This window comes from Fringilla coelebs (assembly GCF_963513975.1).
Source record: "Fringilla coelebs genome assembly, chromosome: 22".
Taxonomy (NCBI): domain Eukaryota; kingdom Metazoa; phylum Chordata; class Aves; order Passeriformes; family Fringillidae; genus Fringilla; species Fringilla coelebs.
Genome location: NC_140048.1, coordinates 9,068,575 through 9,080,645, shown reverse-complemented (window position 1 = coordinate 9,080,645; position 12,071 = coordinate 9,068,575). Strand labels below are relative to the sequence as shown.

The 12,071-nt window shown below is 55.5% G+C and overlaps 1 protein-coding gene across 1 annotated transcript in view; it reads left to right on the top strand.

Annotated features, from left to right (window-relative positions):
- The window catches only part of PLEKHN1 (pleckstrin homology domain containing N1), a gene marked incomplete at both ends in the record, with an annotated part of 47,303 nt that overhangs the window by 33,669 nt on the left and 1,563 nt on the right, over positions 1-12,071 (top strand). Inside the window, 6 exons of the mRNA XM_084220408.1 lie at positions 7,749-7,946; positions 8,360-8,408; positions 8,751-8,795; positions 9,115-9,281; positions 9,541-9,693; positions 10,192-10,325. Coding sequence (XP_084076534.1) covers positions 7,749-7,946; positions 8,360-8,408; positions 8,751-8,795; positions 9,115-9,281; positions 9,541-9,693; positions 10,192-10,325 — 746 coding nt within the window. The remainder of the gene's footprint in view (positions 1-7,748; positions 7,947-8,359; positions 8,409-8,750; positions 8,796-9,114; positions 9,282-9,540; positions 9,694-10,191; positions 10,326-12,071) is intronic.

The window sequence follows — 12,071 nt, the reverse complement described above, 5'->3', positions numbered from 1 at the left end:
TTTTGCGATGCCCTTGGGATGCCTTTTGCAGCTGCAGTGTTCCTGGAGCTCTGGGCTTTTTAGTTTTCAGAACCCTAACCCTAACCCTAACCCTAACCCTAGGCCGGGCAGCAAATCAGCCTAGGGTTAAGGCAGGTGCCACAATTAAAGGCATCGCAGAGGCCATGTTGTGGCAGTTCTGCGATGCCCTTGGGATGCCTTTTGCAGCTGCAGTGTTCCTGGAGCTCTGGGCTTTTTAGTTTTCAGAACCCTAACCCTAACCCTAACCCTAACCCTAACCCTAGGCCGGGCAGCAAATCAGCCTAGGGTTAAGGCAGGTGCCACAATTAAAGGCATCGCAGAGGCCAGGTTGTGGCAGTTTTGCGATGCCCTTGGGATGCCTTTTGCAGCTGCAGTGTTCCTGGAGCTCTGGGCTTTTTAGTTTTCAGAACCCTAACCCTAACCCTAACCCTAACCCTAACCCTAGGCCGGGCAGCAAATCAGCCTAGGGTTAAGGCAGGTGCCACAATTAAAGGCATCGCAGAGGCCATGTTGTGGCAGTTTTGCGATGCCCTTGGGATGCCTTTTGCAGCTGCAGTGTTCCTGGAGCTCTGGGCTTTTTAGTTTTCAGAACCCTAACCCTAACCCTAACCCTAACCCTAACCCTAGGCCGGGCAGCAAATCAGCCTAGGGTTAAGGCAGGTGCCACAATTAAAGGCATCGCAGAGGCCATGTTGTGGCAGTTTTGCGATGCCCTTGGGATGCCTTTTGCAGCTGCAGTGTTCCTGGAGTTCTGGGCTTTTTAGTTTTCAGAACCCTAACCCTAACCCTAACCCTAACCCTAACCCTAGGCCGGGCAGCAAATCAGCCTAGGGTTAAGGCAGGTGCCACAATTAAAGGCATTGCAGAGGCCAGGTTGTGGCAGTTTTGCGATGCCCTTGGGATGCCTTTTGCAGCTGCAGTGTTCCTGGAGCTCTGGGCTTTTTAGTTTTCAGAACCCTAACCCTAACCCTAACCCTAACCCTAGGCCGGGCAGCAAATCAGCCTAGGGTTAAGGCAGGTGCCACAATTAAAGGCATCGCAGAGGCCAGGTTGTGGCAGTTTTGCGATGCCCTTGGGATGCCTTTTGCAGCTGCAGTGTTCCTGGAGCTCTGGGCTTTTTAGTTTTCAGAACCCTAACCCTAACCCTAACCCTAACCCTAACCCTAACCCTAACCCTAACCCTAACCCTAACCCTAGGCCGGGCAGCAAATCAGCCTAGGGTTAAGGCAGGTGCCACAATTAAAGGCATCGCAGAGGCCATGTTGTGGCAGTTTTGCGATGCCCTTGGGATGCCTTTTGCAGCTGCAGTGTTCCTGGAGCTCTGGGCTTTTTAGTTTTCAGAACCCTAACCCTAACCCTAACCCTAACCCTAACCCTAGGCCGGGCAGCAAATCAGCCTAGGGTTAAGGCAGGTGCCACAATTAAAGGCATCGCAGAGGCCATGTTGTGGCAGTTTTGCGATGCCCTTGGGATGCCTTTTGCAGCTGCAGTGTTCCTGGAGCTCTGGGCTTTTTAGTTTTCAGAACCCTAACCCTAACCCTAACCCTAACCCTAGGCCGGGCAGCAAATCAGCCTAGGGTTAAGGCAGGTGCCACAATTAAAGGCATCGCAGAGGCCATGTTGTGGCAGTTTTGCGATGCCCTTGGGATGCCTTTTGCAGCTGCAGTGTTCCTGGAGCTCTGGGCTTTTTAGTTTTCAGAACCCTAACCCTAACCCTAACCCTAACCCTAACCCTAGGCCGGGCAGCAAATCAGCCTAGGGTTAAGGCAGGTGCCACAATTAAAGGCATCGCAGAGGCCATGTTGTGGCAGTTTTGCGATGCCCTTGGGATGCCTTTTGCAGCTGCAGTGTTCCTGGAGCTCTGGGCTTTTTAGTTTTCAGAACCCTAACCCTAACCCTAACCCTAACCCTAGGCCGGGCAGCAAATCAGCCTAGGGTTAAGGCAGGTGCCACAATTAAAGGCATCGCAGAGGCCATGTTGTGGCAGTTTTGCGATGCCCTTGGGATGCCTTTTGCAGCTGCAGTGTTCCTGGAGCTCTGGGCTTTTTAGTTTTCAGAACCCTAACCCTAACCCTAACCCTAACCCTAACCCTAACCCTAACCCTAGGCCGGGCAGCAAATCAGCCTAGGGTTAAGGCAGGTGCCACAATTAAAGGAATCGCAGAGGCCATGTTGTGGCAGTTCTGCGATGCCCTTGGGATGCCTTTTGCAGCTGCAGTGTTCCTGGAGCTCTGGGCTTTTTAGTTTTCAGAACCCTAACCCTAACCCTAACCCTAACCCTAGGCCGGGCAGCAAATCAGCCTAGGGTTAAGGCAGGTGCCACAATTAAAGGCATCGCAGAGGCCAGGTTGTGGCAGTTTTGCGATGCCCTTGGGATGCCTTTTGCAGCTGCAGTGTTCCTGGAGCTCTGGGCTTTTTAGTTTTCAGAACCCTAACCCTAACCCTAACCCTAACCCTAACCCTAACCCTAGGCCGGGCAGCAAATCAGCCTAGGGTTAAGGCAGGTGCCACAATTAAAGGCATCGCAGAGGCCATGTTGTGGCAGTTTTGCGATGCCCTTGGGATGCCTTTTGCAGCTGCAGTGTTCCTGGAGCTCTGGGCTTTTTAGTTTTCAGAACCCTAACCCTAACCCTAACCCTAACCCTAACCCTAGGCCGGGCAGCAAATCAGCCTAGGGTTAAGGCAGGTGCCACAATTAAAGGCATCGCAGAGGCCAGGTTGTGGCAGTTTTGCGATGCCCTTGGGATGCCTTTTGCAGCTGCAGTGTTCCTGGAGCTCTGGGCTTTTTAGTTTTCAGAACCCTAACCCTAACCCTAACCCTAACCCTAGGCCGGGCAGCAAATCAGCCTAGGGTTAAGGCAGGTGCCACAATTAAAGGCATCGCAGAGGCCATGTTGTGGCAGTTTTGCGATGCCCTTGGGATGCCTTTTGCAGCTGCAGTGTTCCTGGAGCTCTGGGCTTTTTAGTTTTCAGAACCCTAACCCTAACCCTAACCCTAACCCTAGGCCGGGCAGCAAATCAGCCTAGGGTTAAGGCAGGTGCCACAATTAAAGGCATCGCAGAGGCCATGTTGTGGCAGTTTTGCGATGCCCTTGGGATGCCTTTTGCAGCTGCAGTGTTCCTGGAGCTCTGGGCTTTTTAGTTTTCAGAACCCTAACCCTAACCCTAACCCTAACCCTAGGCCGGGCAGCAAATCAGCCTAGGGTTAAGGCAGGTGCCACAATTAAAGGCATCGCAGAGGCCATGTTGTGGCAGTTTTGCGATGCCCTTGGGATGCCTTTTGCAGCTGCAGTGTTCCTGGAGCTCTGGGCTTTTTAGTTTTCAGAACCCTAACCCTAACCCTAACCCTAACCCTAACCCTAGGCCGGGCAGCAAATCAGCCTAGGGTTAAGGCAGGTGCCACAATTAAAGGCATCGCAGAGGCCATGTTGTGGCAGTTTTGCGTTGCTCTTGGGATGCCTTTTGCAGCTGCAGTGTTCCTGGAGCTCTGGGCTTTTTAGTTTTCAGAACCCTAACCCTAACCCTAACCCTAACCCTAACCCTAACCCTAACCCTAGGCCGGGCAGCAAATCAGCCTAGGGTTAAGGCAGGTGCCACAATTAAAGGCATCGCAGAGGCCATGTTGTGGCAGTTTTGCGATGCCCTTGGGATGCCTTTTGCAGCTGCAGTGTTCCTGGAGCTCTGGGCTTTTTAGTTTTCAGAACCCTAACCCTAACCCTAACCCTAACCCTAACCCTAACCCTAGGCCGGGCAGCAAATCAGCCTAGGGTTAAGGCAGGTGCCACAATTAAAGGCATCGCAGAGGCCATGTTGTGGCAGTTTTGCGATGCCCTTGGGATGCCTTTTGCAGCTGCAGTGTTCCTGGAGCTCTGGACTTTTTAGTTTTCAGAAACATAACCCTAACCCTAACCCTAACCCTAACCCTAACCCTAGGCCGGGCAGCAAATCAGCCTAGGGTTAAGGCAGGTGCCACAATTAAAGGCATCGCAGAGGCCATGTTGTGGCAGTTTTGCGATGCCCTTGGGATGCCTTTTGCAGCTGCAGTGTTCCTGGAGCTCTGGGCTTTTTAGTTTTCAGAACCCTAACCCTAACCCTAACCCTAACCCTAACCCTAGGCCGGGCAGCAAATCAGCCTAGGGTTAAGGCAGGTGCCACAATTAAAGGCATTGCAGAGGCCATGTTGTGGCAGTTTTGCGATGCCCTTGGGATGCCTTTTGCAGCTGCAGTGTTCCTGGATCTCTGGGCTTTTTAGTTTTCAGAACCCTAACCCTAACCCTAACCCTAACCCTAACCCTAACCCTAACCCTAGGCCGGGCAGCAAATCAGCCTAGGGTTAAGGCAGGTGCCACAATTAAAGGCATCGCAGAGGCCATGTTGTGGCAGTTTTGCGATGCCCTTGGGATGCCTTTTGCAGCTGCAGTGTTCCTGGAGCTCTGGGCTTTTTAGTTTTCAGAACCCTAACCCTAACCCTAACCCTAACCCTAACCCTAGGCCGGGCAGCAAATCAGCCTAGGGTTAAGGCAGGTGCCACAATTAAAGGCATCGCAGAGGCCATGTTGTGGCAGTTTTGCGATGCCCTTGGGATGCCTTTTGCAGCTGCAGTGTTCCTGGAGCTCTGGGCTTTTTAGTTTTCAGAACCCTAACCCTAACCCTAACCCTAACCCTAACCCTAGGCCGGGCAGCAAATCAGCCTAGGGTTAAGGCAGGTGCCACAATTAAAGGCATCGCAGAGGCCATGTTGTGGCAGTTTTGCGATGCCCTTGGGATGCCTTTTGCAGCTGCAGTGTTCCTGGAGCTCTGGGCTTTTTAGTTTTCAGAACCCTAACCCTAACCCTAACCCTAACCCTAACCCTAACCCTAGGCCGGGCAGCAAATCAGCCTAGGGTTAAGGCAGGTGCCACAATTAAAGGCATCGCAGAGGCCATGTTGTGGCAGTTCTGCGATGCCCTTGGGATGCCTTTTGCAGCTGCAGTGTTCCTGGAGCTCTGGGCTTTTTAGTTTTCAGAACCCTAAACCTAACCCTAACCCTAACCCTAACCCTAACCCTAACCCTAGGCCGGGCAGCAAATCAGCCTAGGGTTAAGGCAGGTGCCACAATTAAAGGCATCGCAGAGGCCATGTTGTGGCAGTTTTGCGATGCCCTTGGGATGCCTTTTGCAGCTGCAGTGTTCCTGGAGCTCTGGGCTTTTTAGTTTTCAGAACCCTAACCCTAACCCTAACCCTAACCCTAGGCCGGGCAGCAAATCAGCCTAGGGTTAAGGCAGGTGCCACAATTAAAGGCATCGCAGAGGCCATGTTGTGGCAGTTTTGCGATGCCCTTGGGATGCCTTTTGCAGCTGCAGTGTTCCTGGAGCTCTGGGCTTTTTAGTTTTCAGAACCCTAACCCTAACCCTAACCCTAACCCTAGGCCGGGCAGCAAATCAGCCTAGGGTTAAGGCAGGTGCCACAATTAAAGGCATCGCAGAGGCCATGTTGTGGCAGTTTTGCGATGCCCTTGGGATGCCTTTTGCAGCTGCAGTGTTCCTGGAGCTCTGGGCTTTTTAGTTTTCAGAACCCTAACCCTAACCCTAACCCTAACCCTAACCCTAACCCTAACCCTAACCCTAACCCTAGGCCGGGCAGCAAATCAGCCTAGGGTTAAGGCAGGTGCCACAATTAAAGGCATCGCAGAGGCCATGTTGTGGCAGTTTTGCGATGCCCTTGGGATGCCTTTTGCAGCTGCAGTGTTCCTGGAGCTCTGGGCTTTTTAGTTTTCAGAACCCTACCCCCTAAACCTAACCCTAACCCTGGATGGGATGGGGATCGGGGAGTTATGGGGATGGAGGAGTGATCAGGATGCAGGTGTGGTGGGGATGGGATGGGGATGGGGATGGGGATGAGGTGGGATCAGGATGGATGTAGGATGGGGCTGGGGATGCAGCTGGGATGAGGATTTGGATGGAAATGGAGGTGGGATGGGGCTAGGTGTGGGATCTGGATGGATGTAGAATGGGGCTGGGTGTGGGATGGGGATGGAGGTGGGATGGGGATGGAGCTGGGATCAGGGTGGATGTAGGATGGGGATGGGGATGGGGATGGGGATGGAGGTGGGATGGGTATCTATGCAGGATCAGGATGGATGCAGGATCAGGATGAATGCAGGGTCAAGATGAATGCAGGATCAGGATGGATGCAGGATCAGGATGAATGCAGGGTCAGGATGAATGCAGGTTCAGGATGGATGCAGGATCAGGATGAATGTAGGATGGGGCTGGGGATGGAGCTGGGATGGGGATGGATTCTCCTGCCTGGGAAAAGCAAGGTTCACCTTTCCCTGCTGGCGCTGCTGGCAGGGACAGGGGCCTGGCAGGTGCTTCAGAGCAGGTGTGAAAGCATTGCCAGGGGAAGAAGGGCTGTGGGAGGGAGGTTGCACATGGCAGATGGAGCAATGCCTCCCAGAGCCCTGGGATCCCAGCTCCTGAGGCATCCCATGAGTAAGAGGCTATTGCCTCATGGGACACAGCTTCCTCCTCCAAGGGTTTTCCAGCATGTCTCCATCAGTTTTTTACTGTGGTGCCACTTTCCCAACACCTCAGTGACTGTTCCTTAAGGAATTCCCCTCCCTGGCCCAGCCAGGAGTCAGCCCCATCATCCCACAGGGATGAGCAGCATTTGGGACTTGATTTGCAGGGCCATTCCCCACTGCAGCCCCTCCTGGGGATGAGCTGCCCGTGCCCTGTCCCCATTTCCATCCTGCCTTGGCGCTCAACAGGCAGGGCTGGGTGGGAGTTCAGCCCTCAGCAGCTCCCAGCTGCTCCCCTGTGCACTGGTACCTCCACTCCCAGTTGCCCCAGTGCTCCCAGTGGGGCCTCCAGCAGGAACTCCTGCTGCCCCCAGCTGGCCCTGACTCAGCAGCCAGGCTCCTGCCTCCAGGAGTTGTGCCCGGGGCTGTTTCTTTCTTTCCCTGCCATCCGAGCAGGCACCACGGAATCTCCAGAGCTGCGTTTTGGGGTGGGGCAGGGCCCAGCAGAGTTCCCTGTTCCCTGCAGCCAGGGTGGGCAGAGGGGAGCAGGTTTCCCCTGTCTGACCACTGGACGCACATCACAACCACCAGACAAAGGCAGGGACAGAGACGTGAGCCAGGCTCCCGAAACTGGAGATGAGTCAGAGCCAGAGCCCTCTCTGGCCGCCCCAAAAATCCCAGCTGAGATAAGAGAGAGCCTGGTAAAGGCACATGTCTGCCTCTGGGAATCTGATAGGGAAGGGCTTCCTGAGTCATCCCCACCCTGGGGTGACCCCCTGCCCTCCAGGGTCCTTCCTGGCTCTTCCCTGCCCTTCTTCAGCGCCAGGTGGGCATTTCCCAGCTCTGCACAGCCAGGATCCAACCTGGTGCTGGATTTGGGGTGGGCAGAACCAGGTGGGCAGCCCCAGGTGGGCAGCCCCAGGTGGGCATTTCCCAGCTCTGCACAGCCAGGATCCAACCTGGGGCTGGATTTGGGGTGGGCAGAACCAGGTGGGCATTTCCCAGCTCTGCAGGGCCAGGGTCCATCCTAGAGCTGGATTTGGGGTGGGCAGCACCAGGTGGGCATTTCCCAGCTCTGCACAGCCAGAGTCCATCCTAGAGCTGGATTTGGGGTGGGCAGCACCGGGTGGGCAGCCCCAGGTGAGCATTTCCCAGGTGGGCAGCCCCAGGTGGGCACACCCCAGCTCTGCAGGGCCTGGTCCAACCTGGGGCTGCTTTGTTGCAGTTCCTGCAGTGCCACGGGCAGACAGGACCGGCCCAGGGGATGGTGCCCGGTGCCCAGCAGCTGTCCCTGGAGCAGTGGCACTGCCAGCCCCTGCCAGGGCACGGCAGGGACGTGCCCACCGTCCCCATCTACAGCACCCCAGGCACCCCACGCCGGCTGCAGCTGCGGGCACCGGCCCAGGGCTCCTACCTGGGGGAGGTGAGCCTGGGAACCGCCCTGGGGGGGCAGGGGACACTCGGGGGGTGCAGGGGACACTCAGGGGGTGCAGGGGACACTCAGGGGGTGCAGGGGACACTCAGGGGGTGCAGGGGGCACTCGGGGGGTGCAGGGGACACGGTGCAGGGGGACACTCAGAGGGTGCAGGGGGCACTCAGGGGGTGCAGGGGGCACTCAGGGGGTGCAGGGATCACTCAGAGGGTGCAGGGGACACTCGGGGGGTGCAGGGGACACTCGGGGGGTGCAGGGGGACCAAGCTGGGGTCCCATCTTGCCAGGGGGGTCCCTGCAGGGCTCTGGCCCCCCTGCTCGGCAGGGGTGAGGCCGATGCCCTGGCAGGCAGTGCCAGGCTGTCCCAGCCGTGCCACCCTGACCAGGCTGTCCCTCTGTCCCCAGGTGTGCTCCCTGCCGCAGGAACACCTGGGCCCTGAGCTGCATCCCCCAGGTGAGGCCCCGGGGCTGGGCCCCCCTCCTGCCCTGCCCTGCCCTTGGCACCCCCAGCACTGGCACCATGGTTAAGGAGGATTTTGGGCTTTCTCTGATAACAGACACTGGCTTTTAACAGAGAACACCCCCTTTGACATGAGGCTGCAGAGAAAACTCTTCAAATTAAATAATAAAATGAATTTTTAAAATATTATTATAAATTTATGCAATTATATAAATTTATTATATATATAGTTATATATTTGTATACATTAAACGTATGTAAATATTATCTGTAAATATTCTTTTTATATAGATAAAAATCATATAATATAAATATTCCTCCCCATTTTTCCTGCAGATGGCACCTGCCCCTGCTGGGACTCTATGTCCTACCATGATAATTATAATTTTTTTTTTTTTTGAATGTATGTATATAGAGAGAGAGAGAGAAAAATTACGTATTATACATAAATATATTTAGAATAGTAGGAATCATATCTGTCCCTGTCGGGACTCCACCTCCTACCACAATAATTATAATTATATGATATATTTTTTGAAATTTTTATATATATATGTATGTATGTATGTATATATGTATGTATGTTGTATATAGCATATAAATATATATATTTATAATAGTAGGAATTACATATCTTTATATATATATGAAATGATATCCAGACAGGCAGTTGTAACTGTGCAGTCCCGTTTCCCTGCAGATGGCACCTACGACCTGGCAGACGCCAGCTGTCCCTGCCGGGACTCCTCGTCCTGCCACGACTACGCCGAGCTGCAGAGCTTCCAGAGCGAGCTGAGCTACGACAACCTCTGGGAGGCGGAGGAGAGGGAGCCGGGCAGCCCCTGCCGCGCCCCGCTCGTCTTCCAGGTGTGAGGCTGCTCCCGGCACGGAGCAGCCCCGGCACGGAGCAGCCCCGGCACGGAGCAGCCCGGCACGGAGCAGCCCGGCACGGAGCAGCCCGGCACGGAGCGGAGCAGCCCCGGGCTCTGCCCGCACGGCCCGGCCGGTGCGGGGCTCAGCCCTGCCCCGGGCCCATCCGAGCGGCCCCGGGCTCTGCGGGGCTGCAGGAGCCGCCGTGCCCCGGGGGCTGCTCCAACAAACCAGCTCTGCCCCCTGAACATCGCAGAGCGAAAAGGGTCGGGCTCCCTCGGGCGGAGGGCGCTCGGTGTTCAGGGCTGCCGGGGTGGGTTGGGTTCCTGGGCTGCAGAGCCCTCAGCTGGTCCCTGTGAGGATCCCCTGCGTGCCCGGGGCATTGCCCATCCTGGCGGCTCACCGCCTGGTCCTCCTGCGAGAGCAGAGGCAGCAGGCTGGAGATGGAAGGGGAAAAACCCCAAAACCCCAAAATCCCAAAAGCCCAGCCGGGTCTGAGCACAGTGGGGATTTCTTTCCACCTTCCTGCCAGTGCTGCCTCCAAAGCTGGTGCCAGGAAAAGGCCAGGTGGTCTGCGCTCCCCGAGTCTTCCCTGCAGAGGAAACCCCAAATCCCTCCGAATCTGGGGATCCCTCCTTTCCTCCCTGTCCTGGGCTCACCCCAAATGCTGCCTGTGGCTGTCCGGGCAAGGAGGGGAGGAAATCCCCCCCGGGAGAAACTCCAGAGCAGTGCCAGGGGGGCTGGGGTGCCCCTGATGTCCCCCTGGGGCCAGGACAGGACACAAACAAGGGACAGAGTCTCGGCGTTGTTATTTTCCAGCCTCTTAACCAGATCCTTTCGGAAGGTCAGCAGCAAATCCAAATGTTTTCACCTGAGGCTCTGAATTCTTAACCTTTGTTCCCTGCAGAGGCTGCAACTCAAACACAGCAGCAAAACCTCTGCTCTGGTTCCTTCTCTGGTGCAACCACGGCCATTTGTGCTCGAGTATGAGTATCTCTGTATTTTCGGGTTTTTTCGGGAGGTTCCCACCAAAGTTTACATGTAAAGGCCGAGTGGGTTCTTGTATTTAAATGTAAATGTGGCTGGTTGAAGAGCTGTTGGATTTTCTAGCTGTGGCTGTTGCTCAGTTCTGTAAAACACCTTCAGGAGGGCGTGGGTCCGGCTCTTGGAGCTGCTGTTGTTTTCCCTCGGGTTTGCTCTAGTTTGGGGAGGATTGGTGTCTGATAAGCCCCAAAAGATCGATTTATTCCGAACAAAATGTGCTAGGGGACATCCCAAATGCTCTGAGAGGTCTCCCTGCCCCTGAGGGAACACTTTGAGGGTCACCATCCCATTTTAACTGACTGCAATGATCACAGGGGGAGATCCCCCTCCTGATATTAAACTTCCCTGTGGATTTCTGGGGTTGGACAATCCCAGTGTGCATCCCCGGGGATCACCTCCCTCTCTTTGCCATGCTCTGCTCTGATTGGGGTGAATTCTCTGCCCTGCTCCTGTGTTTTTATTATCTTTACGGAGCCGTTCGACAGCCGAAGGTTGGGAAGGACCCGCCCGTCCCTTCCCGGGGATGTTCGGGATCCGCTCCGGGCTGTGATGGGAAACTCCCCGAGCGCCCTGCGGGTGGGAGAATCCCCCAAAATCCCCCAAAATCCCCCCAAATCCCCCAAAATCCCCGGGGACCGGAGCAGTCGGAGCTCCTGCCACTTCTCCCTCTGCTCGGCCGGGCTGGCACAGCCCAAAACCCCTCGGGAGGGCGGCGGGAGCTCCACAGAAATTCCCGTGGGGAGCAGTGAGAGGGAAGGGAAAGGCAGAGGGAAGGAAAAATCCGAGTGGGAAAAAGTCTGAGTGAAAGAAAATGCGAGAGAAGGAAAATTCAGACTGGAGGAAAAATCAGAGTGAAAGAAAAATCAGAGGGAAGGAAAATTCAGAATGAAGGGAAAATCCGAGGGAAGGAAAAATCAGAATGAAGGAAAATTCAGACTAAAGGAAAATTCAGGGTGAAGGAGCTGCTGCAGCCAAGGCCATTCCCAGGAAAAGGGGGAGAGGCATCCCTGGGTGTCCGGGCGGGATGAAATACGGGGCAGCTCCTCGGGCAGCACCTGCCTGACTTTTTCATGTGCCTGGCACTGCCGAGGTGTCAGATGAGGGAGCTACGTGCAGGGAGGGATGGCAGCTACGTGCAGGGATGGCCTCGGGGCGTGCGGGATGCACCGAAGGTCGCTGGGACTGTGCCGGCTGAGGGGCGAGGTCCTGGCCTCCCCCTCAATCCCTCGGTCCTGGCAGCTTTAGTCCGGGAGAAATCCTTGGGTATATTGAATTTGCGAGGTTTAATCTCCATTTTGGCCGCGGATAAAAATCCCAGGCATGCCCGGCCTTGCTGTGAGGCGGAGGAGAGAGCTGGAAAGGTCAGAGAATAAACCAAGCATTAAAATTTCAGGCTGCTCTGCGCCCCGGCGGAGCGTGGCAGAGGCTCCCAGCTCCCCTGAGAGCAGCAGGACCTTTCAGTAATTCCTCTCACTCCTGCAGCCAGCTGAGAGCCTCCAGCTCCTGAAATATTCATCGCATCCTCTCCTTCCAGGGCGGATCAGAGGAGCGTGGAGTGCACCTGTGACCTGCTGGCTCCTCTCTGGCTGCCGAGTCCTGCTGGCATCTCCCAGGCCCAGCTCTGAAATATCACAGACAGCACGGGGGGACAGACACCTCCTGTCCCCCTGTCCCCCCCAGAGCAGCCCTGGGAGCAGCCCTGGGCGAGGGGCATGGGGACAGAGGGACATTCCCCCTTTGGAG